The sequence below is a fragment of the Oculina patagonica genome, chromosome 5, assembly GCF_052425735.1.
Source record: "Oculina patagonica isolate OP01 chromosome 5, crgOcupat, whole genome shotgun sequence".
Lineage (NCBI taxonomy): Eukaryota > Metazoa > Cnidaria > Anthozoa > Scleractinia > Oculinidae > Oculina > Oculina patagonica.
The window spans coordinates 28,961,123-28,988,591 of record NC_135762.1 but is presented as its reverse complement, the minus strand read 5'-3'; the positions used below and the strand labels follow the sequence as shown (position 1 = coordinate 28,988,591).

Genomic DNA, 27,469 nt, shown 5'->3' with positions numbered 1-27,469 from the left:
AGCATCAACACTCGAGGGGGTAACATCACAAACAAAATGGAGTACATTAGAAAGCACAGAGTCTGTCACAAAACCTACAGCGATGCGTTCAACACAGTTCAGAAGTCTATCGACAGAAATGAATCCTCAAGGTAAGAAATAGTTTCTGTCTTGACCAAGTTAGTCATACTAGTGCGACCTAAAACAACCGGAATTATCCGAACAGAGCAAAGAAAATATTTTTAACTGTCTCGGGTCACAAACGTTTTATTTTATTTTTATTTTTTAGCATCAACGGTCGAAGGGGTAACATCACAGACAAAAAGAAGTGAAAATACAGAGTCAGCCACAAAACCTTCCATGACGCGTTCAACACTGTCCAGAAGTCTATCGACAGAAGATCGGGAAAGTTCTCAAGGTAGGAAAGAATTTGTGTTTTGACCAAGTTAGCCCAAAATATCCCAAACAATTCACTTCAATTCAGGTTACATCAAATAGCATTATAAATAAGTTAAATCCGAAAAGAAAGCTACTAGTCGCATAGCAATGCAATTCGTTAACAGTGCTTACAATGGCAGGTACACAATTTTAAAAAACACCAACAGAGACTGATTTACCCTATCGAAACAGGACAGGTAGAATTACATGATTCATTTTACACAATTGTTATCGTACAGATCCGATCTTGTGACAAAAAGTTTTTTGTATAATTATGAACTTGTAACAATTATTTACCGCTGCATGAAACTGACAATTCTTTTATAACAAATTTATTTATTTATTTATTTATTTTATTTCTTTTTTAGCAACGACTGCTAGAGACACTGTGCACGACCTTCCTTCAGAAACGAATGGCACTAACAACTCCAGGATGATTGTAATCGTATTAACCCTACTGGCTATCTTGATTTTAATAATTTTGATCATATTTTGCTTCATTTCTTTTCGACGGCGTCGGAACTTCAAAAAACGAGGTAATTGATTCTCTAGTGACTTCCACTCTTTCAACACGCTACGTTACTTATGCTTGCACGGTACATAATCCATGCTTTGTGCTATTGGTGCAAACATATACACAAATGTCTGTCTGCAGAAATTATCTGTTCCGAAAGCAAGCAGGAAAATTTAATGGAGCAAAGCTCTGAACCCCTTTTCAACACTTTTTTTAACTTAAAAGAAAAGAAAAAGTACATACTACCCACACTTTCTAGTAAAACATGCAAAACACTTAGTTTATTAAGCCTATAGCATGTTGACAAAATTATTCTTTTTTTTTTCTGTATCTCTTTTTATGATTGCTCCATAACTATCGTGGGGAAATGAACACTGGGCGGTTGCATAACCATTGCAATGAATGGCAAGTATATATTATAGAGAATACTTTGCTAACTCATTATCTTACCAAAGATGCTCTTTCTTTGCTACAGTTGTTATTTTACAAAACTTTATGGTGCCCCAAAGATGTACACAAACATGGCGTCTGCATACCAACTTAAAACAGTACTGTTTTCGTAATAACTCGGTTGTAAAAAATGCTAGAAAGCTATAGATCAGATAAAATATTGATTTCTACCAGCTTTAAAAACCACCAATTGGACAATCTAAAGTTATATGTTCGTAATTCATTTGTCAATATTAAAGTCAATCTTTCTTGTCGTGGCAATGTTATAGATCACGTGAAGTTGAAAGTCGTATCAGATGCACTTACGAGAAACCTTCAAGTCCAGGAAAACAGTCAGACGAACATGCAGTTACAGTACATGTAACGCTTTCACGGACAGAGACGGGGCTGGACACCTACGAAACGGTCAATGATTGCAAAGAGGAGCGTACTTATGCGAATGTTAAAACGAAGAGCAGTATGTCAACCTCTGACAGAGGAGAGTGCCTGGAGGCTGTAAACAGCCAGTCCCCTGCAGCACCTGTGAGTCGTGGACTGGACACTTACGAAACGGTCGATGATTGCAAAAAAGAGCACACTTATGCAGCTGTTAAAAATACCACCAAGATGTCAAGACCCGATAGAGGAGAGTCTTTTACCCGAGAAGAAGAAGCAGTAAGTCAAACGCGGCCTGAGGATGGATATTCACCAGAGCTGGATGCCACCAAGAAGCTTGAGACGCATGGAGTGCCTGATGTCAACGATGAAAAACAAAAAGAAAATAAAGCTCATGTTTACGCGGTTGTTCACAGAGACGGTCGAGGGAAAGTGTCTAGGGCGAGTTGCCAAGCCAAAGCAGCAAGGTGCTCCTTAAAAGATGACGGATCACTGGATCCTGCGAACCGCTCGTCCTCAGTTAGTGGGAGTCCTTTATCTTCTGTTCAGTCTGTTGATCGCATGTCTTCTGTGAATCCAGTAGATCGTTCTTCTTCAGCAATCGAAACAGGGCTGAACACCAACGAAGCTGTACCAGAGGAGGATGCACTCGCAGGAGATAAGATAAAGAATTACCTGTATGCAGTTGTTGATAAAACAAACAAGAAAAAAAGACCACCTCAGGTATAAAAAACATGACGCTTTTTTTTCTTAATTTAATTAATATTGATCAAACGTGTTCCCCTACATTGATGTTTCCAACGTTAGTATAATTTGACAACTAAAGGCTACGCAATATATCTTTTGACATAACTGTTTGAAGGGAGATATGATCACGTTGGTTCCTTGTGTTTACAGCGGACGCGGGTAATCCATTCAAAATCCTTCGTTATATAAAACTAATTTCTACCATAAAGTGCAAGATTGCTAACGCGTTGTGTAGTGGTAATGCGTTGGCTCTCCAGTCCAGCGGCCCGGGTTCGATTCTCAGCGGGGACGACTATTTTTTTTTTTTTTTTTTTTACGACAATCTATTTTACAATTTTATACGACGTCTTTTTTTCTTTCTCCTTTTTTATAAATCTATTAGAGATGCAAATCAAGTACTATACAGTATATTATAAAACAGCACAAAGTAAATACGTGCGCTGATTGGTTAAAAATTGTGTTTCTATAACTCGATGGAGACACAGACAGTTGTCGTAGACACGGCAATCAATATTCACGGCGCTGAAATAAGCAATGCAAAAATAACAACTAAGAATTGTGTCAAATTTTAATGTCACAGCTGACAAAAACCAGGTTGCACACTTGAAAACAAGCGAGTAAGATGTTTACAGAGCCCGCTACACGTTCAAAAATAGTCTGTGAAAGAAATTATCGAAGCGGCTGACCTGTCAAAGAAGTATATGAATTCAATTGGCGCAACTTCACTCCATTCTAGGCTTTGCAGCACTTCAGAACTATTCATAGCTCCCTAACAGGACAAGATATTCGTCCAAAATGCCGAGTCAAACTTCATTTGACAGAAAAATATGCAATTTTACCTCCAAGGTTCGAGTCGCTCGATCGGCAGCGTCAGTCGTCAAACCATTCGGTTACGTCGATGAAGCGAAATAAATCCACAATTCTTGTCAAATTCTTGACTCTTTCCAGTGCTTGACTTCAGTTAAACAATAGGCTTAGTTATTTCTCATAATTACATTAACTTTGGGGCCTGTTTTCTTTGTTTGTTTGGCCAAAAAACGGTGAATTTTAGCCTTGAAGCGAATGTTAAACAGTTGATTTATTTCTGTTCATTGACTCCCTTACTATGATTGGTTGATTATGTTCATGACGTAAAACTGCAAGGTGAAGCGAATCTACGTTTTGATGTTAAATAAAGCGCTAAATATTACTTTGATGTGCGTTATTTTCTTTGTGCTGTTTTCTAAAAGAAATAGAAAACATGTTTTCTGTGTTTCTATCGAGTTATAGAAACACTCGTGAAAGTTTGGGAGAACTCGAAAAAGCTGTGGAAACACTCGTCTATCGACTCGTGTTCCCACAGCATTTCTCGCTCTCCCAAACTTCCACTCGTGTTTCTATAACTCGATAGAAACACGGAACATGTTTTCTATTTCGTAATTATTAAAAGGCAACAAAATTCGTCAGTTTGGCGAGCTTTTTTACGATAAATTATTTACGTATCATGACTATCGATTATCATACAATACGCTTGGAACTATAAAACATTCAGAGACTGCTGAAATTGGACTTTAATAATACAATTGTCCTGAAATCAACCTTTTAATACCCAACACAGTCGCAGTCCACAGTTCGTGCCTGTAAAATCTAAAAATTCGATCAAAACACGAAATATCAGTTCAGTGCTTCGAAGATTTTCATATTTTCTCTTAGATTATTTCTTCTATTTGTCATGTGAAATTCTTAAGAGCTATAAATCGAGCCATTCGAAGAAGCTTTTATACCTACGGTACCGGTCAGCGGGCTAAGAACAACACAAAGAAATCTATATGCTAATTTTCAGCCCAAATGATCAGTTCGCCGAATTGGTCAAGCGGTTAGGGGTTTAGTCTTCAAAACCATAGTTGATGTTAGGAGTCGCCGGTTCAAACCTCATAAGTGTGGACCAAAAAGTTTAAAAAAAAAACAAGGAAAATTAATTTATAATTTAATGCATAAATTATTATTCATAAATTAAAGTTAACAGCCCATAATTTAATGCATAAATTATTATTCATAAATTTAAGTTAACAGCCCATCGACCGACCGACTGACCGAGTGAAAATTTGCATATCACTTTCCATAACCATACTCGTTTCATTACATTTACGAGTAAAAAGGGGGAGGGGGATAATTCACAGTTGAACAAGATAGCCTTTTCAGAAGAAAAACCTTGTAAAAATGCTGAAAATATAGCGTTTTGCATCTATATTTTAAAATTTACGGCTCGCGGCATCGGCGATCGACGATTTGGCCTCGTCTTTGCCAAAAGTCTGGTTACGGTCTTAAAGTGCCAACTATCGATTGGCATGCTTGGTCAATAAAATATCATAGGCAGTCAGCACGAGCACAAATATTGTCAAGTTATTTAGTCCTGTAAATGAAGAAGTGTTCTCAAGTTGAAATCTCGGAAAAAAGATTTTCCGAGTACCCCCAACGGGAGTCGAACCCATGACCTTCCAAGATTACCGGTTGGACGCTCTAACCACTGAGCTATGGGAGACTCGTGGTGAGCGAGGTCATATACTACGTTCTATGTGTGACACATGTCCTGCCATATCTGCAAGGCTCAATATGTCGAAATGATAAATGTGGATAAATGTAAAGTGAAATGGCAACTTGGATAAAGTGAAGTAAATGAAGAAGTGTTCTCAAGTTGAAATCTCGGAAAAAAGATTTTCCGAGTACCCCCAACGGGAGTCGAACCCATGACCTTCCAACTGTAGTAGACTCGTAAAATCAGAACGTGTTTGGAAATTTTGTGTCTCTTCAAAAAACGTGTCTCCGACAATCAACTGATTCAAGCACGTACTCTGACTGACTGACTGACTGACTGACTGACTGACTGACTGACTGACTAATATTGTCCTCTTTTGTATTGCACAGGTACCAGGGCATAGTTCCTATGCATCACTTGTGAAATTTAAACAGGGAGCTCAAGACAGTGCAAAGGAATCTACTGTAGTTGCTCTTCATTTGTCACAACCCAATGAAGAACCCAGTGACGAACCGCCCATATATGTAAACCAAATGACTTCGTCTGATTATATGAATATATAACTTGCGGTGGACGAAGAGAGTCAAATTAGTAATCAGCTGAATCGACGTTTTTTTTTTGTCTTGTTTGTTTTGTTTTTTATGTTCTCACCCGAGGAGAAATTAGTTGATACCTCTCTTGGTTAGTAACATAACTTAATTAAGTGGCTAAGGACGGTCTTCAGGTATGCAATGCAAAAATATGTGCCTCTGCTTAGATTAAACTCTTTCAGTGGTGCTCGCGTTTGAGATAATTTGACATACGATTGCGTGACTGTGAGTGGGGATGTTGAGACTTCCCGACATAATCAGCATTCTCGTCATTTGAGCATGGTTCCATTCAGGATGCTGTTTCGATACCTGCTCCAATGAGAAAAATAATTACGGCAAACAAAGCCCATCGAACCTGGAGGCAAATTTTGGCAATCGTCACGTCTATCTTGAGCTTGGACTAGTTAGAGCACACGGTTTTGTCCTGAGATCAAAGTGTCTTGGTTCAATTCACGCTGGCGACATTTAATTCATTTGTTCTGTTTAATTTCTCCTGCAAAGCATCAGTCTTAGAACTAGCCTTTTTATTTACACATTTTAAAACAAAGGCGAGTGGTTTTATTAGTAACAGATCTTATTAAAGGATCCATTTCAGTTTAATAGTGTTAGTGAAGTGACGTACAGCTAGATTGAATATTTGAGCCGTCACGGTTTGAACTCAACAGCGGATGTTGAGGTTTTACCGCAGAAGTAAACGTTCTGGGATGTTTGGTTTCCTTACCATAACACCAGGGCTTGTTTATAACTTGTTTGAGGTTAATTAATCTAGGTTAAGATAAGTTTGCTGACGGTATATATCTCATTATTTGTATTTTCATCCTACAAGGCGCCAAACTAAACAAACCATCAGTTGTTCCAACTGGTAATTATGCATTAACACTCGAAAGAAGTAGAAATAAATAAATAAATAAATATACTGAGAAATAGGAACTGAAGAGTATCTGATCTTTAAGGGAAAATCACCAATACTCATTAAGTTCCACTATTGATGTCCAAACGTTAATTTAGAATTGAAGTTCCAGTTCGATAACAAATAGCACTTCGCTGGTAAGGCTTTGACCGCCCATCATGAACCAAAGCCCGACTGCTATCAAATAACTCTCCCTATCAGCTCGTGATTCACAAACCTTCACCCGTGTTCTTGCGTCATGCGCAGTATTTGTCTATCGCTTAAATAATGCGTAGCTTTTAAGCCAATCAGAGCGCACAAGGAATCCAAACTGTAGATGAATTTATTTAACATAAAGACCAATGAATTCGAACCAGCGTTGATAAACGTTTCTAAATAGAGGGACTCCTTCTTGACCCGTGAGCATATGAAATAAAGAAAACAATCTTTAGTTGTGTTAGTGAATACGTTTTCGGTGTAGCAAAACGCTTCAACGTAGCGTTGAGTTGAAATTTTGTTATATTTCTACTTTATAATCAATATTTGATTTATGCATCCTGAGCGCTTATAGCAGACGAACCTTTCGTTTTTTAAACTGCTTCCTCTAACGCTTTGACGCCAAAACCGACCGTGCCAGCAGTTCTTCGATCTTTAATTCTCGTTAACTTCTTACATGTTGAATTCATTGCCACGTTAAAAAAAATGCAGCGTAACCTATTTACCCACAGAACAGTTCACATTTTGCAACAATCAGTTTAGTAATATGGCTAAATATCTGTCGTTGAGTGTATAACTAGGCATGTTGTAGCGGCGTGTGTTTATTTTTTATTGATTGTCATAGTAATGTATTTTCTTGTCCGTATTAATCCTGCACGCTTTCTTTCAATTTCCTTTACTAAAACGATGCGACCTTATACATTGATGTTAAGGAATCCCATATTTTCACAACAAAACATTTACTTCCTCAGTAGCAATGACGTTTCAGCATAATACTGATAAAGAAAACCATGCTGGAGCCCTACCTTTAAATTATTTGTGACACGATTCGTTTTGTCATTTCCCTTCTTATGACTCCCAAAGTTCCACGCGTAGCGAACAAAGACGTTTTTGGTATGAAGAAAATCCATTCTACCTTAATTTCAAGCCTTCTGGTGATAGGTTTTAGCATCACAATTCATGGGAACACTGGTAAGGAAAACTTTTACATATTTTTTTCGAAATCACTAAACTTACACGTTATTGTAATTTGTGTTCCCAAACGTTAAGGGAACACTTCGCTGAATCAATTATTTAATATCTGCATAAGGTCATTTGCTGTTCAAATAATATTCAGTTTCCTTCATCACTTTCACGTTGCTTTAACATGGACCTCGCAGGAAATAAACGGAAGGCTCTCTATGACGAGAGTGGTTTTATTTTGGACAGAATAGCAGTGTAAGCTTCTAGAAGGAAGGTGCTGAAACAAACCCAAAAGTATACCTCAGAGCTGATTTGGCTTAAAAGCATGTTTATGCTGCCAATTGTCCTTGTCCTAGATCTAAAAGTCATGCACTAGAGAACCGTTATCAGAATTTAAGCAAGATAATAGCACTGCGGTGACAAACATGGCAAGATAACGCATGCCGGAAAAAAAATTGATTTTAAACAATTGATGTTTCGTATGTTTTAACATGAATTTTAAGAAGTGATCGACAGCTAGATTACAATGATATTAAATGTAAAATAAACAATTGGCACCTAATGTGGGAAATGTAACAATGAAAACAAGCAAACAGACTTAGGCCCCGTCCACACTGACCCGGGTAAATTTGAAAACGCATCTTTTTTCTCCGGTTAGGCCAACCGTCCACACTGAAACGGCGTTTTCGGTCACCGAAAACGGAGCTTTTCAAAAACGCTCACCAATGAGCGTTTGGACTTGGAGCGTGAAATAGTGTATTTTTATATTTTATTGTAAATAATTTTAGAGGGCCACTGGTTTGTTAGTATTTTTATGTTATTTTAGTGCTACCCTCGTTAAATAAAGGCTTTACTTTTACTTTTACTTACTAATGAAGCGTATCGTTTTCAAATTTACCCGGGTTAATGTGGACGGAAAACATTTTACGCGGCGTTTTCAAATTTCTCCGTTTTCAAATTTACCCGGGTCAGTGTGGACGGGGCCTTAATCAGCGAAAAAAGAAAGAAACAATTACAAATGGTTAGTGAGAAACATTTTCTTTGAAAGCCATTTATAATTTTTTCTTTTTTGTAGAATGTTCCAGCTATACATTCCTTAATGAGTCAAATAGAGCAAAAACCTTCTATGACAGCAATACCCTCTTGTGCGATGAAGAACTGTCGGGCTGGTATAAATTTGGAGGGGTGGCTGGAAATCAAATGGCGGATTCATGTGTCAGCAGGCGACATTGTAAAGCAGGGCTGCCAGGCTGGCTAGATGGAAGTCATCCTTCAGTGGCTGATGGGGTTGTTCGACGTAAAGTGTGTTTTCAATGGTTACATTACTGCTGTCAGCGGATTACTGCGATCAGCGTCCGCAATAGCACATTTGCACGATGTCGTCATTTGACTACAAATACCAGAATTCATTTCGCCTTTCCTTTGTTATTCAAATTTTGAATTCCCAGTGGGGTTTGAAAAACAATTGCTCTAATTAGAATGATAAAAAGACAAAGCGGAGGATTCTGGTAGTTGTAGTCAAGTGACGCCATCATGCAAATCGCCTATTGCGGGCGTTTTTACGTTTACGAACTGAAGAAGCCGCCTATGTGCAACGCACGTTACCGTGGCAACGGACTACCATCTGCATTAGGTGAGAAAGCTTTCTTACTAATTGTTTTTGAGTCGTGATGCACAATTTCAACGAAGAATAACTTATATTACCCTAAACTTAATTATTATCAAATAGTATTCACCTGGCCCAGTTGTTTTAGAGCTGGATAACGCTATCCACCGGCCGGATAGTGATTTATCCGGTGGTAGTCTTATCCACCTTTTGAACAAATGGGGCCTGACGGTTAGATTAATTTCAAGTCATCTTATTAGTTAGCAAGTATGATCACTGTCCTAAATGAATTAATGAATGCCATGATCGGAGGGACAGTTTATTGCTATTAGTTAAATAATCATTTATGTAGACAGGAGCATAATTGGGGAGGAGTGACCATAAGCATCCACTGAGCTCCTCTGCCCCTTAGATAACAAAACAGATATCGTTTTGTGGTATGTTTTAGGTCATACCACGTCATTGGCTGACTCCTCCCCAGTCGTCTTCATTCAGCGCAGGGAGAGATGAGTACCGAGAAAGGGAGTGCAAGGTGAGATGGTATCCCCTACTCCCCCACCTCGCGTGCTTCTCCCTTTGCTGCGTGCCATATGAAGACGACTTGGGACGAGTCAGACGTCATTGGTATGTAATATATATTTTGCTGTATGAATTATTTTTGTAGAATGTTCCAACTACATATTCCTTAACGAGTCGAACAGAGCAAGGACATATCAAACAACAGATTCTGCATTATCTGATACCACACTAGTGTCGGGCTGGTATAGATTCGGTGGTGAGGCTGGAAATCAAATTGCCGAGTCTTGTGTTAACAAGCGACATTGTGGAACGAATGTGCCTGGCTGGCTCAGCGGAACTCATCCTTCAGTAGCTGATGGTGTTGTTAAACGTAAAGTGTGTTTTCACTGGCCGGAGAACTGTTGTGGACGGTCGACTAACATTTATGTTCGTAACTGTGGAGAGTTCTACGTTACAAACTAAAGCCGCCCCCCGCTCCTAACTTACGTTACTATGGCAACAGACCACATTACATTACATTACATTATTGATATTATTTCCTGCATATTATAAAACGTTACAGAAAAAGTAAGTAAAAGTATGAGTTTATTTATTTCTTTCATTGTGAAATCTCTTGTAGAGTGTTCCAACTACAGATTTCTTAATGAGTCAAACAGAGCGAATACCTACCACAAAACCAATAACATTATATGCGGTGAAAGATTGTCAGGTTGGTATAGATTTGGAGGAGAGGCTGGAAATCAAATGTCCGAGTCCTGTGTCCGCACGCATTATTGTAGTACATATGTAACAGGCTGGCTTAACGGAACTCATCCTTCAGTAGTTGATGGGGCTGTAAACGACAAGTGTGTTTTCATTGGGGCCAATGCTGCAGTTGGTCAACATTCATCACTGTTCGCGTTTCTGTGGCAACGGTTTAGTGCATTTTGTTTTTGATTTTTTGAAGCGAAGGAATAGTTCCAACGCTGTGGGATGCCATTCGTGATATTAAAACCAAAAAGTTTCGGAACTCAGTAGGTTTTAATATTTCGGCTTTTACTGTTTATGTAAGTAACGGATGAAGACTGCAAAAACGACGATCCGAATGAACTGCCGAGTGAACAGCCTGACATGTGCATAAGCACGTGAAAGGTCTGAACAAACAGACTGAGCAGACGAAGGTCGAAAGTGCAGAAAACCATCCATAAGATTGACTGACTAGATCGAGGGTTTACTGACTAGATGGTCAAGAAAAAAGTCCTAATAGTTATGTTTGTGTAAGTAACCGACGCAATGAGTGGCTATGGTGGTTTACTTAGTAGTGATCTGTTGTCCTTATTAAATTTATCGCTTAGGTTCATTACCATTGCTAGTTAAATTGAAGAAATTATAATAGTGAGCTCACTAATAAGTTTTCCCGGATCGGAGTAGATTGTCATGAAAGCTCAGAAAGTCTGCCATTCTCGTCAGGGGCACAGTGACAGACCCCTTAGAGAGAGAATTATTTCGCGAAGAGTAAGCTAGAAAAAAAGATAAGCGCGCGCGGGAAGACGTTACATTGATCTTTTATCCGTATTGTTATTTTGATTTTCCTAAGCGAAGGAATAGTTCCAACGCTGTGGCATGCCATTTATGATATTAAAACCAAAAAGTTTCGGAACTCTGTAGGTTTTAATATTTCGGCTTTTACTGTTCATGTAAGTAACGGATATGAAGACTGCAGAAACAACGATTCGAATGAACCGCCGAGTGAACAGCCTGACATGTGCATAAGCACGTGAAAGGTCTGAACAAACAGACTGAGCAGACGAAGATCGAAAGTGCAGAAAACCATCCATAAGACTGACTAACTAGAGGGTTTACTGACTAGATGGTCAAGAAAAAAGTCCTAATAGTTATGTTTGTGCAAGTAACCGACGCAATGAGTGGCTATGGTGGTTTACTTAGTAGTGATCTGTTGTCCCTATTTAATTTTATCGCTTAGGTAAATTACCATTGTTAGTTAAATTGAAGAAATTATAATAGTGAGCTCACTAATAAGTTTTCCTGGATCGGAGTAGATTGTCATGAAAGCTCAGAAAGTCTGCCAATTGTTTTTGATTTTTTGAAGCGAAGGAATAGTTCCAACGCTGTGGCATGCCATTCGTGATATTAAAACCAAAAAGTTTCGGAACTCAGTAGGTTTTAATATTTCGGCTTTTACTGTTTATGTAAGTAACGGATGAAGACTGCAAAAACGACGATCCGAATGAACTGCCGAGTGAACAGCCTGACATGTGCATAAGCACGTGAAAGGTCTGAACAAACAGACTGAGCAGACGAAAGCCGAAAGTGCAGAAAACCATCCATAAGATTGACTGACTAGATCGAGGGTTTACTGACTAGATGGTAAAGAAAAAAGTCCTAATAGTTATGTTTGTGTACTGAACCGACGCAATGAGTGGCTATGGTGGTTTACTTAGTAGTGATCTGTTGTCCTTATTAAATTTATCGCTTAGGTTCATTACCATTGCTAGTTAAATTGAAGAAATTATAATAGTGAGCTCACTAATAAGTTTTCCCGGATCGGAGTAGATTGTCATGAAAGCTCAGAAAGTCTGCCATTCTCGTCAGGGGCACAGTGACAGACCCCTTAGAGAGAGAATTATTTCGCGAAGAGTAAGCTAGAAAAAAAGGATAAGCGCGCGCGGGAAGACGTTACATTGATCTTTTATCCGTATTGTAACGTATGGATAAACTAAAAGCCAAATCAGGGTAAATCTCTCTAAACCACGTTTCAAACTGTGGTACCACAGCTGGCCCTACGTGGCTGAGCTAACTGTTATCAATCTATACCGATGAAACGTTAACAAAATGTTAAAATAAGGCAAAATGTAATGACCTGCTAAGTTATAAAAGTTCGTTGAATGTGTTTTAAATAAATGATGAGATTATATTACTAATAAGTGCCGTAAACTAAATAAGCTTTCGCAGCTATGTTTTAAACATTGTTGTTAGGATTAAATTTGGTAAATTGAATCTTTAAAAACAAAAATAACAAACTCGGAGTACCGACCTTTTCACCCTCTTTCAGACGTTACTGTACGAAATATCAACGGGTTACCATGGTAAACCGTAGATATTTGAAATTAAATTAATTATTCAAACTTATTTTTAAGACGGGTTACAATGGTAACCCGTTGATATTTCGTACAGTTATGTCTGAAATAGGGTGAAAAGGACGGTACTCCACGTAATTTTATGCGCTGAGTCGAATGCCGTCATCAAAATAATCGACGCTTGCCATTATGACGTCATGATGACGTCATTCACACTGGTAACCCGTTGGTAAACCGATTTGTAACCAATTTAAACTCCTGAAAATTCGATTTAAACTTCCATGTCAATGTCATTCAGTGCAGGAGCGCAATTTTAAGAGTGTAAAACAGTGCTTTATAGAGAAAAGCTTCATGCTTATGGAAAAATTGAATTTCCTAAGTTTATTTGATTAAGACATGATCCATCGACTTTTACGAGCTTTGGGCATGCATATTTATATATAAAACCTGTATTTTTCTCAAAACTAAAAGTACATAAATAATGTCACCAAATTCGCTTACAACCTAGTATTTGCATTCACGTTATAGAACAAACAGTCAATAGTTCGTGAGCAAAGTATCGTTGAAATCTGTCAATTGCTGTCTAATTTATGTTCATTTAAATTATATGCAAATCTAGACAATCAGTGTCAAAATGTTGGCGCAGTTGCTGTTTTTCTCACTTGTAACATAAAGAAGTTAAGTAATTTCCCCTCTCCCCCTTTGCAATGTTGCGTAGCATGCCAAAAAATAATGCCTGCAATTGCTGCTTACTTTTGCTCACAAACTGAAACGCACTGCACGGGACGTTTGGGCACATTGCACTATCCAACATTGAAGCGGGGGGTGGGGGTGGGTGGGCCAACGACTTTTGTCACTGATTGTAGCTGTTGCTGACGGTTAGATTTATTTTAACTCATCTTCTCAGTTAGCAAGTATGATCACTGCCCTGCTCGCATTGCTCTCATTGCTCGCATTGCTGGTATGAGGTTCGCCCAATGTCGGCATATTTATTTCTCCTCCTGAATTTCTACAGCTTCAGCATTTCAGACAATTGTAAGCTTACGTGTAATTAAAGTCATGGTCAGAAGGATAGTTGATTGCTATAAGTTATATAATCATTTACGTAGACAAGGGTGTAAGTGTACAGGGGGGGGGGGGGGCACGAGCATCCATTAATCTCCTCTCCCCGGCCCCATTGGATATCAAAACGGATATGTTTTGTGGTGTGTTTAAGGTCATACCACGTCATCGGGATGTTATATTTTGCTGTATGATTTTTTTCTCAGAATGTTCCAACTACAAATTCCTTTACGAGTCGAACAGAGCAAAGACATATCAAACAACAGGTTCTGAATTATCTGATAACACACTAGTGTCGGGCTGGTATAGATTCGGTGGTGAAGCAGGAAATCAAATGGCTGAGTCCTGTGTCGATACGCGACATTGTGGAACAAATGAGCCTGGCTGGCTCAGCGGAACTCATCCTTCAGTAGCTGATGGTGTTGTTAAACGTAAAGTGTGTTTTAACTGGCTGGAGAACTGTTGTGGACGGCATACTGATATTGATGTTCGTAACTGTGGAGAGTTTTACGTTTACAAACTTAAGCCGCCGCCTGCTCTTAACTTGCGCTACTGTGGCAACGGACCACCGGCTGCTCCAGGTAGGAATATATATTTTTCTTATAACCACGTTACATTCATGTCTTCGCGGGTGCTCCGTACATCTAATGTACATCTTAATTAACATTACTGTTTCCTAAGGTTGAACATAAGCAAATTATGGGTCAAAAGAGGTTTTGAGATGTATCATTCTTTAAAGTATTATAATACTTTATATTAAAGGCAAACACGTGCTTCTCGTTGCGCACTCTACTCTAGTCCGCGGCAGCCAGCGGTTGGCACCCGCCCACCCTCCCTTCGAGAAAGACGGATTTGAAGTCTAGGCCATCACTACCTGGTGATCTACTAAGCCTGGTTTGGGCTTGTCCCAGGCCAAAGATATTTCCCATACCTTATCTACATGTCAAGAATAACAATACCCATTGAAAAAATTTTACACTATTCACCCCCTTAGCAGCCAAAGAATGCTTTAAGCTGTTTTTTTTTTTCTTGTATTTCTTTATTCTTTTAATAATTACACTTCAACGGTTATATTTGTAATAAACGGTAATAAATGAATTACTTTGTGTTTTCTCTCCTTTCTTATTTTAGCACCAACAGCTAAGCCGGTAACATTACAAACAAAGGCTGTCAACAAACTTTCATCACGGAAATTACCTACCACAAAACAAACCTTGACCGTCACTACGGGTGTGCATTCATCATTACCTACAGTACTTCGGACAGAAGTTTACTCAACAGGTAATCTTTTCTTAATCAAAAGGAAATTAAATCCGTGTGATAAGTTTATCAAATGAACATTCACTGTTTGCTAAGTCTTTTGTGGTTTAGCTGCAAGAGGAGGCGGGGGAGAAACTTCCTTTGTTATACGACTCAAAAATGCGGCATAGCGGTGCCGGGAAACCGAGCGTGTACAGCACCTATCAAATGGTTGCTAAGGGCATAGTGAATAGCCAATCATAAGACTTGCGTGACACGTTATTCAGAGGGAATGCAACTACATGGAATTGCTGTAAGGGCTAATTTGAGTTAAATAACTTCAAATATAAGGAAAATATACATACCGTCGGTTAAAATATTCTTAAACCCTTCGAAAATACCATTTTCTTCTAAATGATCTATTATTATGACATCTTTCGTAGAATGTTCCAGTTATACATTCCTTAATGAGTCAAACCGAGCAAACACCTACCATGACAGCAATACCCTCTTGTGCGATAGAGGCGTAAGGGGCTGGTATAGGTTTGGAGGGGAGGCTGGAAATCAAATGGCGGATTCCTGTGTCAGCAGGCGACATTGTGGAGCGGGGCTGCCAGGCTGGCTACTAGGAAACCACCCTTCAGTAGCTGATGGGGTTGTTCGCCGTAAAGTCTGTTTTCAATGGTCAGATTATTGCTGTCCGCGGAGTACTATGATCGATGTCCGCAACTGCGGACGGTTTTACATTTACAAACTGAAGCCACCACCTGTGTGCAACTCACGTTACTGTGGCAACGGACTACCATATGTATCAGGTGAGACATGCAAATTGCTTGTTGTAGAGTTTTTTTTTGCAGAATTTCAATGCAGTTCGGTACAAAAACATAACACTTAACATCATATTTTCTATCAAAACCTTTTTTATAAGATAGCGCTTTCTTTTTGGTTTGGCATCCATCTTTTTTTTTAATTGACTGATTAACTCTTAGAATAAAAGGATCGCCATCAAATTATATCCCAGACGTAGTGCAACCATAAAAGAAAGGAAGTGTGTATGTACTCCAATCTTCTCTACTACGACCTAAGAATGAAATATTTAACAATTATTCACCGAAGGCGAAGTGAATCACTGGCGGCCCAAGCTCACGATGTGAGGAGTTCAAATACAACCTCGTACCCAGGGCTTTTCCCTTGGTAATTTCCAAATTACCAAGGGAAAAGCCCTGGGTACGAGGTTGGTTCAAATAATGTACTCTTTTGAGATAAGCGAAACGTGACTCTCGCCTGGTGGCATATGGAGGCGTTGTGTTACAACGATTCGTATTTATAAAGGTTTGTATGGGAGAAAATCCTTTCGAATTTATAGCTAAATATAATGGTATTTTGACAATAAAATCAGCTTCCCTCGATGTCTTGTTATGTCTGTTTTTATATCAGTTCTCAGGCCGATTCGAGGCGTTTTAACAAACTCCATAATTTACTCCCAGAGAAGAACACCTGTCATTACAATATGAGGAAGAAACGAAAATTCAATGCTCATTTTAAGACAAACAGATTGAAGAACTCATTCATTCTTAGCAATGCGCTCAAATTTTAAATATTTGACATTTCATAGCTGTATATTTCATTTTGTATATATAAGGAATTTTAACCTTTTTTAACCATTGTAATTTTTTTTGTAAAAAACTATATTATTTAACCCTCGGGTTGCAATTTAGTTTTAATAAAGCATCTATCTATCTATCTATCTATCTGCCTATAAAAGGGATAGCTCCCCCCCCCCCCCCCTTCTTTGTCACGAAATCCCTGTTTCAATGGCTTAAGAGAATGTTACAAAAAAAGTAAGTAAAAATATGAGTTTAATTATTTTTCTTTTATTCCATTATTACATCTCTTGTAGAGTGTTCTAACTACGGATTCCTTAGTGAGTCAAACAGAGCGGAAACCTTTGACAAAGTCAATTCATTCAGATGCGACAGAACATTGTCAGGTTGGTATAGATTTGGAGGAGAGGCTGGCAATCAAATGGCGGACTCCTGCGTCAGCACGCATCATTGTAGTACATATGAAACCGGTTGGCTAAACGGACCTCGTCCTTCAGTAGCTGATGGGGCTGTTAAACGACAAGTGTGTTTTCACTGGGGCCGATGCTGCGCTTGGTCAACATTCATCACTGTTCGCAATTGTGGAGAGTTTTATGTTTACAAACTTAAGCCTTTAAAACGTTGTGCACGTTTCTGTGGCAACGGTTTATTGCCCGCATTAGGTTAGGACGTCGCAGTTTCCTTTTAGTCCACAACTGACAAAAAATAAATGCTGAAATAATTGCACAAAACTATATTATATAAATTTGATAAAATGAAATAATTTAACAAGAAATTAAATAACCAAATAACCAGCAAAATAAACAGTTTGTCCTGCTCGAATATTACAGCTATGGGTCTCAAATTCGATGGACATTATTATATAGTGTTTGACTGGTATTAAAACAATAATTTTGTTTTTGGATCAAATCGAATCGAATCATACAAATAACACTTGAATAGGCAAATGCTCTGTAGACTTTCACTGTAGAAAAATCAAATGCAACTGCAACAAATGTCAAACCATAAAAAGTCGAGGTTTTTGAACGGTTGTTTTGCATTACAAATTTTAAATTTTCGCGTAATAAATTCATTTCTTTTGACACCTTTTGTGGAGTTATTTTTATCATCAAACACTTATTTCATTTTTGACTACGGTATCAATTATATATTTTTGGGAATGTTTGAAATTGAGTGTAATTTTGGTTGAAGTAATCTTTCATATCTAGTGTGCGTTTTTTGTAACGAGAGTCAAGGTTTCTTGTAAGATACTTGCCAGAAAACAGTGTTGTTTGACTATTGAACGACAAGGTAAATTCATAATATTTATTCGTTCCTAGGCAACCTACACTATCAACCATTGTTTTAAGAACAAGGGACATGCTTGTTTTCTTCTTTGTGATTAAATAGATCTTGACCTTTTTGACCTTAGATTGGTCAACCACGGATTCTTTCCTGGAATAACTTGTTTTCTGACCTTAAGTTGTTTTATACACTTGTTTTTGGTGATATTTTTCTAGCCAGAAGCCTTGACCTTATTTTTTCACGTTCTGTAAGTGTCAATAACCTTTTTAGCTATTGTTACAATTTTTATTAATTTTTGTACACCTTTGTTTGAACAACCATGTACACAAGTATTCTTTTACACAACTGCTCTTAACTTGTAAACAACTTAGTATTCATTTATGGAAAGGGGTCGGACTGTAGTTACCGAATAATACGCCCCTTCTTCTTCGAGTTTAGTGGAAAAGTTGTTGTTTGAACTTTGTAAACAAGGAAACCTATTTTCAGCTCTAACTGTACAACTGTATTACTTGTAACTGTTTTTGTTGTAGAAAAACAATGTTTATAAATTTTTTATTGCTCGCGCTGTTTTATTTTGGCCAGTTCACGTTCGGTTCGTAAGGAAAATTTTGAAAAGAAAAGCGTTTTCGACACCGCAATTAGCTCGAAGGTTTACCTTAAGCGCGCAAGCGTACTGCAACGAAAACTAACTGCGCAGGTCATTACGTAAGCCTAGATACACCAAATTTGACGTTTTGACAGAGTATTGACAGCTAGAAATCTGGCCACTTTAAAAGAGCGCGAGTTGCTTTAAACACGAGAGAGAATTCAGAACTGTATTGTCAGAGAAGGTTCTTCGCCTGAGTGCAGTGTTTATTAAGAAGGTTGATCAAGACAGAAGTTGTCAGTCATTGCTGTTTAAAAGTGGAAGCCGCTAGTCCCCCTTAACCCCGCTTTTAACACAAATAACGAAGTCACATACAGCATGGCGGTGTTAACTGTAAATTAATTTTTTTTTTTCGAAATTAAATATCCAAAATGAATTGAACGACATGACTTATTAATTCATTCCTTGGTTGTCACTGTTGGAGATAAAGGGGGACAAATTCAAATTACGCCACGAGAAGGCAGAAAGGTCGACATGACCGAGATAACCAACCATAACAAAGGTAGCTTACAGAAATGGAAAATATTATGAAACCCTTGTCTTGGAAGTACAACAGAACCCCGCTATTTTTAATTCGCTTATCCCGCTCACCTTGTGCCCCACCCTCCTCCCCTCACCCTACTTCCCCTAACTCGTGTAGAAATAGTCCCGTTATGTTTCCGTTATCCACTTTTCCTCATGAACTTTTCTTCGTAAAATCTTTTGCGTAACAAAGAACACGCACAAGATCCAAACTGTGTTATAGAAAGCAATGACAGGGCGTGAAAAACGTTACTAAATGAGGGGACTTCTTTGTGACCCGTGACCACAGAACATTAATAAAGGAAACACTATTTTTTTGTGTTAGCAAATCAACGCGGCGTTGCATTTTAAGTTGAAATTTGTGTGTCTAAATAGCACTTGCACGCGTTTAACTTTTTAACAATTATTTTTTTTCGTTTGATTTCGCGATCAGGGTTTTGGGATTTAGTCCGACGCTTTACTCTTTTTTCATAATTCCGTAGAGGTTATGGCGGTCGAAGTTTTGATTATTAAAACAACTTCCTGTAACGCTTTGACGAAGAAAAACAACAACCTTGTAAGCAGTTCTCTTGGAGTTACTTCCTCGTTCTAACCTTGGGTAGCTGTACCACCCTAAAAACAGTTCAATGTTCGAAGATTCTTCTTTAGTGATGAAAACGGAATATCTGACATATATTACTTGAATTTACAACTAAGCATGTTGGAGTGGTGTGGCGTTATTTTTATTGAATAGTTTAGACTTCCTCGAAGCAAACACTTCCTGAAACACTGATGGCAAAATTCGGTATGCCCGTCGCAGCGTGCACAATGTTTTGTTTTTGCCGTATTTATCTTGCACGCTTTCTTTTAAGTTCCTTTTCTTGCACGATTATACATGTACATAATTATAACGCCACCCGTATTATCACAACAAAAAATTTCTCTCGTTTAATTTACTTTCTCAGTAGCAATGACGTTTCAGCATAATACTGAAAAAGAAAACCACGCTGGAGCCCTACCTTCAAATCACGTGTGACACGATTCGTTTTGTCATTTTCCTTCTCATGACTCCGAAACTTACACGCGTAGGGAACATCAAAGTTTTTGGTATGAAGAAAATCCATTCTACCTTAATTGCAAGCCTTTTGGTGATAGCTTTCAGCATCACAATTCACGGGGATACTGGTAAGGGAAATATTTACATAATTTTTCGACATCACCGAAATGACTGGTTACTTGTAATTTATGTCTCGTCAAAAGATAGCTAGCGCAGTGGCCCAAACGTTAAGAGAACACTTCGCCGAATCAAGCTTTTTTAAAAATTCATGTTTAAGGTTATCTGTTGTTCAAATCATATTCCGTATCCGTCATCACTTTCACGTTACTTAAAGTGGACCTCACAGGGAATAAGCGGAAGGCTCTCTGTGACGACAGTGATTTCATGACATAAAGGACGAAGGATAACCCGAATAAATTCATTGTGTCCAACAATTCAGACAACAAATGAGGATCTTGATAAATAGAATGTTATATTTCGGTATAAGCTATACCATCATCAGACTAATAAAATTAACATACAAGCTGTTAATTTTATTAGTCTGATGATGGTATAGCTTATACCGAAATATAACATTCTATTTATCAAGATCCTCATTTGTTGTCTGAATTGTTGGACGCAATGAATTTATTCGGATTATCCTTCGTCCTTTATGTCCTGAAAGTGATTTCATATTAGACAGAATAACCGTGTAAGCTTCTAGAAGAAAGGTGCTGTAACAGCCCAAAATATACCTCAGAACAGATTTGGCTTAAAAGCATGTTTATGCTGCCAGTTGTCCTTGTCCTAGAGTCACCCATTAGAAAACCTCTATCACAAGACTATCTGTTCAATTCTGTGACGCAGTAGAAATCAAAATTGATGACCAAATTATCGAGAGAGTTGATCATACCAAATATTTGGGTCTTGCCATTGATGCTCATCTCTCTTGGTGTAAACACGTTGAAGAGATTTGCAAAAAAGTTTCCACGGCTATAGGCGCCCTTAAACGAGTGCGCCCCTTTATATCGAAAGGAAATGCAATTCAAATTTATAACGCTTTAATTATGCAGCCCCGTTCGGGAATGTTTGAGTGGTTACTTGAGTGACAAGCTCCAAAAATTACAGAACCGTGCAGCCAGAGTTATAACAAAATCACCTTTTGATACGAGTTTCAAACCACCTCATATCCATACTCGACTGGGAGAGGCTATTTTTTCGAAGAAAGCAAGAGAAAGCCTTATAATGTACAAAACCATGAATGGACTTGCCCCAGATTACCTACAAAACCTTTTCTCTCAGCGTCACTCTGTTTATAACTTGAGAGACTCTGAGGGAAAGCTGATATATACCAACTATTTAAAACTAAGCTTTTCTTACAGCAGCGCTATGCTCTGGAATAACATGCCCAAATGTCTGAAAAATGCCGCATCAGTTAATAATTTTAAGAAAATTATCAAGAAGGTAGCTGACGTATCGGATTCCCACACGGCAATCATGTAAATCGGTTTTAGGTTTAGTTTCTTTAATACTTGAGCTAATTGTAACTGATGGTTTCCCGTGTATAAAATAAAGTTTTTACATTACATTACAATTTCAGCACGATAATAACACTAAAGTGTCAAACATGACAAGACAACGCATGTCGGATAAAAAGTTAACGTTTCCTACACTTCAACATACATTTCTAGATTGCAATTAAATTTAAATGCGAAATAAAAGACTGGTACCTAATCTGAAAAATGTAACTATGATGTTAATAACAGACAGCTTTAAATATGAGGGGAAAAAAGCAAAACCATTATAAATGGCTAGTAAGAAACTATTTCTTTACAAGCCATACATAATTTTCCGTTTTTTTTAGAATGTTCCAGCTATACATTCCTTAATGAGTCAAATAGAGCAAAAACCTACTACGACAGCAATACCCGCTTGTGCGATGACGAACTGTCGGGCTGGTATAGGTTCGGAGGGGAGGCTGGAAATCAAATGGCGGACTCATGTGTCAGCATGCGACATTGTGGAGCGGGGCTGCCAGGCTGGCTACAAGGAAGCCATCCTTCAGTGGCTGATGGGGTTGTTAGCCGCAGAGTGTGTTTTCGATGGTATAATTATTGCTGTAGTAGGAGTATTGTGATCCTTGTCCGCAACTGTGGAAGTTTTTACGTTTACAAACTGAAGCCGCCACCTGTTTGCAACTCACGTTACTGTGGCAACGGACTACCATCTGTATCAGGTGAGAAAGCTTTCTCAGTATTTTTTTGGAGTCGTGATGCACAATTTCAAAGAAGAATGACTAATTCTACCCTAAACTATATTGGTATTTAATGGTGTTAAGCTGGCCCAGTAGTCCAGCAGCTAGAAAACGCTATCCATCGGACAAATCACTATCCACTAGATAGTGATATTTATCCGATGGATAATCTTCTCCACCTTTTGAACAACTGGGGCCTGACGGTTAGATTTAGTTCATCTTATAAGTTAGCAAGTATGATCACTGTCCTGCTCCCATTGTTGGTGTGAGGTTCGCCCGATGTTGGCATATTTAATTTCGAATTTTTCATTCTTGATATCTAAAGGTTCAGCATTTCTGAAGTGTAATGAATGTCTTGATCAGAGGGACAGTTAATTTATATTAGTTATATAATCATTTACGTAGACAAGGGTGTAAGTGGGGAGGGGTGAGAGTGTCACGAGCATCCATTGAGCTCCTCTCCCACATTGGATAACAAAACGTCATACATACCACGTCATCGGGATGTAATATTTGGCTGTCTGATTTGTTTTTTTCTCAGAATGTTCCAACTACAAATTCCTTGGCGGGGCGAACAGAGCAAGGACATACCAAACAACAGGTTCATTACAATCTGATACCACACTGTCGGGCTGGTATAGATTCGGTGGTCAGGCTGGAAATAAAATTGCTGCGTCTTGTGTTAACCCGCAACACTGTGGAACGAATGAGCCTGGCTGGCTCAGCGGAACTCATCCTTCAGTAGCTGATGGGATTGTTAAACGAAAAGTGTGTTTTCACTGGCGGGAGAACTGTTGTGGACGATCGACTTACATTGATGTACGTAACTGCGGAGAGTTCTACGTTTACAAACTCAAGCCGCCACCTGCTCGTAACTTACGCTACTGTGGCAACGGACTGCCAACTACTTCAGGTAGGAACGTCAAATTAATATATTCCCGGATATGCAGTCTAATGCACATCTTAATTGAGATTATTATTGCCTGATTATTATATAATGAAAAAGTAAGAAAAAGTACGAGGTTTCATTTATTTATTTCATTGTGAAATCTCTTGTAGAGTGTTCCAAATACAGATTCCTTAATGAGTCAAACAGAGCGAAAACCTACCACAAACTCAATCAAATCAAATGCGACAAAACATTGTCGAGTTGGTATAGATTTGGAGGAGAGGCTGGAATTCAAATGGCTGAGACCTGCGTCAGCATGCTTCGATGTAATACATATGAACCAGGGTGGCTTAACGGATCCCATCCTTCAGTAGCTGATGGGGCTGTTGAACGCAAAGTGTGTTTTCATGTGCACCAATGCTGTGCTTGGTCAACATTCATCACTGTTCGCAACTGTGGGGAGTTTTACGTTTATAAACTTAAGCCGTTAAAACGTTGCGGCCGTTTCTGTGGCAACGGTTTAGTGCATGTATCAGGTGAGGATGACAGTTTTTTTTTTATTGCACGTACCCATTTAAAAATAATAATACATATACCAGAGGCCGTTTATTTTTGTGACCACTCCTACATCATCTAAATTCTCTTCAAAGTGAATTTGAATTAGTAATAAATGTCCTGGGGATGAATTAATGATATGCAAATATTTATATTAAAGGCAAACACGTAATTCCCGTTACACACTCTACTCTAGTCCGCGGCAGCGAGCTTTTGGCACCCGCCCACCCTCCCTACGAGCAAGACGGATTTGAAGTCTCCGCCATCAATACCTGGTGATCTACTAAGCCTGCTCTGGGCTTGTCCCAGGCCAGGGCGATTTCCCATACCTTATCTACATGTCATGAATAACAATACCCAGGGCAGAATATTACACTATCCACCCCGTTAGCAGCAAAAGAATGCTTTTTCTTGTATTTATTTATTATTTCAATAATTACACTTCAATGGTTATATTTGTAATGGACGGCAATAAATGAATTACTTTGTGTTTTTTCTCCCTTCTTATTTTAGCACCAACAGCTAAGCCGGTAACATTGCAAACAAAGGACGTCAACAAAGTTTCATCACGGAAAGTACCTACCACAAAACAAACCTTGACCGTCACTACGATTATGAATTCATCATTAGCTACAGTACTTAGGACAGAAGTTTACTCAACAGGTAATCTTTTCTTAATCAAATGGGAATTAAATCCGTGTGACAAGTTTATCAAATGAACATTCACTGTTTGCTAACTCCTTTGTGGTTTAGCTTCAAGAAGGGGGGGGGGGGGGGAGAAACTTCCTTTGTTATACGACTCAAAAATGCGGCATAGCGGTGCCGTGAAACCGAGTGTGCGCAGCAGATAACAAATGGTTGTTAAGGGCAACGTGAATAACCAATCATAAGACTTGTGTGACACGTTATTCAGAGAGAAAACAACTACATGGAATTGCTGTTTGCGCTAATTTGAGTTAAATAACTTCAAATATAAGGAAAATTTAATAACAATCGGTTAAAATATTCTTAAACCCTCCCGAAATACCATTTACTTCTAAATGATCGATTATTATGACATCTTTCGTAGAATGTTCCAGTTATACATTCCTTAATGAGTCAAACAGAGCAAATACCTACTATGACAGCAATACCCTCTTGTGTGATAGAGAATTGTCGGGCTGGTATAGGTTTGGAGGAGAGGCTGGAAATCAAATGGCGGATTCATGTGTCAAGAGGCGACACTGTGGAGCGGGGCTGCCAGGCTGGCTACAAGGAGGTCACCCTTCAGTGGCTGATGGGGTTGTTCGCCGCAGAGTATGTTTTCAGTGGTCAGATTATTGCTGTCGACTGAGTACTGTGATCGATGTCCGCAACTGCGGACGGTTTTACGCTTACAAACTGAAGCCGCCACCTGTTTGCAACTCACGTTACTGTGGCAACGGACTACCATCTGTATCAGGTGAGACATGCAGATTTCTTGTTGTATTGGAGTACCACCTGTCGTAACCACCACCTGCTCCAGGTATTAATATATATATATATTTTTTCTTTTAGCCACGTCACAATTCAATCTTTAGTCAAATGCATGTTACAGAAAAAGAAAGTGAAAGAATGAGTTTAACTATTTATTTATTTAGTTCATTATAAAATCTCTTGTAGAGTGCTCCAACTACAGATTCCTTAATGCGTCAAACAGAGCGAAAACCTACGGCAAATTCAATCTAATCAGATGCGACAGAACATTGTCAGGTTGGTATAGATTTGGAGGAGAGGCTGGAAATCAAATGGCGGACTCCTGCGTCAGCATGCGTCGTTGTAGCACTTATGAAACAGGCTGGCTTAACGGACCTCATCCTTCAGTAGCTGATGGGGCTGTTGAACGCAAAGTATGTTTTCACTGGGGCCGATGCTGCGCTTGGTCAACATTCATCACTGTTCGCAACTGCGGAGAGTTTTATGTTTACAAACTTAAGCCTTTAAAACGTTGTGCACGTTTCTGTGGCAACGGTTTATTACCCGCATTAGGTTAGGACGTCGCAGTTTCCCTTTAATCCACAACTGGAAAAAAATGCTGAAATCATTACACAATAAATATATTACATTATTACAATTAAAAAATAAAATAACAGTAATATAAATAGTTTGTCCTGCTCGAATATTACAGCTATGGATCTGAAATTCGATGGACATTATTAGTGTTTCACTGGTATTAAAACTATAGCTTTGTTTTTGATTTAAATCAAATCGAATAATACAAATAACACTTCAACAGGCAAATGCTCTGTAGTTTTTTATTGTAGAAAAATCAAATACAAATGTAACAAATAACGAAGTTCACGTACAGCATGGCAGTATTACCTGTAAATTAAGTTCTTTCGTTCGAAATAAAACATTTAAAATAAATTCAACGACATGGTTTGTTAATTCATTCCTTAGTAATCACAGTTGGAGATAACGGGGGACAAATTGAAATTCAAATTACGCCACGAGAAAGCGGACGGGTCGACATGACCGAGATAACCAACCATAACCAAGGTAGTTTTCAAGAATGGAAATACCACGAAACCCCTGTTTTAGAAGTACAACAGGACCCCGCTATTTTGAATTCGCTTATCCCGCTCACCTTGTGCCTCACCCACAAACCCACCCTTCTTCCCCCCAACTCGTGTAGAAATAGTTCCGTTATGTCTTGGAAATTGACGTTTCCTCGTGAACTTTTCTTCGTAAAATCTTTTGCGTAACAAAGAATGTTTCTATCCTGTTTGTGCGTTTAGCTTTTTAGCCAATTAGCGCGCGCCCAGAATCCAAATTGTGTGATAAAGTGCAATGAACCGGCGTGATAAACATTACTAAATGGGGGAACTTCTTTGTGACCCGTAACCACAGAACAGAAATAAAGAAAACACTAGCAAATCAACGCGGTGTGAGTTGAAATTTGTGCATCTAAATAGCACTTGCACGCGTTTTTAACTTTTAAACATTTATTGTAAATGATCTAATAAACTCCCACTCTCAACTAGACGCCTCGTATCTAATAAACGCCTTCCCTGAAGTGCAAAGTTTGTATTAGACGCTCCTCTCTAATAAACGCCCTTTGTCTCCCCGAATCATCTCAAAAACCAAGGAAATGCTCCATGGAGTAAAATTACGCAATAAAGTAGTTTTTTTGCTTGACTTGGACATCGAAGAGGCCAACAATGGTTGACCCTGATGACCATAAAAACGTAGATATCGAACTATGAACAATATCTCTAGGTTTTGCATTAGCGAAGATTAGAATAGTCTCCTACTAACCAACTCTGTTATGTATTTTACTCTACTAGAAAACTACCCATCATATTTTTTTTTTGACGTTGTTACAGTTAAAGCAAAATGCACGCCTCTCTCGTGAATAAACGCCTCATATCTATTTAACGCCTCCCCTAGGATCTCGAAAATTTAATAGACGCCCTGGGCATTTATTTCATCATTTACGGTACTCTTTTGTTGTAATTCCGTAGAGGATACAGCGGTCGAAGCTTTCATTATTAAAACAACTT

At 38.6% G+C, this 27,469-nt stretch overlaps 2 protein-coding genes across 2 annotated transcripts in view; both read left to right on the top strand.

Annotated features, from left to right (window-relative positions):
- Positions 1-1,182: 1,182 nt before the first annotated feature.
- LOC144654129 (uncharacterized) lies at positions 1,183-8,934 on the top strand. Its single transcript, XM_078514228.1, has 4 exons — positions 1,183-1,336; positions 1,651-2,479; positions 5,408-5,542; positions 8,752-8,934. The coding sequence occupies exons 2-4, from the start codon at positions 1,841-1,843 to the stop codon at positions 8,932-8,934; spliced, it is 957 nt and encodes a 318-aa protein (XP_078370354.1). The 5' UTR covers positions 1,183-1,336; positions 1,651-1,840.
- LOC144654273 (uncharacterized) overlaps positions 7,566-27,469 on the top strand; it is an 84,578-nt gene continuing 64,674 nt past the window's right edge. The window contains exons 1-10 of the mRNA XM_078514358.1: positions 7,566-7,685; positions 8,752-9,309; positions 9,947-10,171; positions 10,421-10,510; positions 14,147-14,521; positions 22,115-22,486; positions 23,046-23,417; positions 23,564-23,929; positions 24,462-24,611; positions 25,018-25,389. Of these exons, the coding sequence (XP_078370484.1) occupies positions 9,210-9,309; positions 9,947-10,171; positions 10,421-10,510; positions 14,147-14,521; positions 22,115-22,486; positions 23,046-23,417; positions 23,564-23,929; positions 24,462-24,611; positions 25,018-25,389 (2,422 nt within the window). The 5' untranslated portion in view covers positions 7,566-7,685; positions 8,752-9,209. The remainder of the gene's footprint in view (positions 7,686-8,751; positions 9,310-9,946; positions 10,172-10,420; positions 10,511-14,146; positions 14,522-22,114; positions 22,487-23,045; positions 23,418-23,563; positions 23,930-24,461; positions 24,612-25,017; positions 25,390-27,469) is intronic.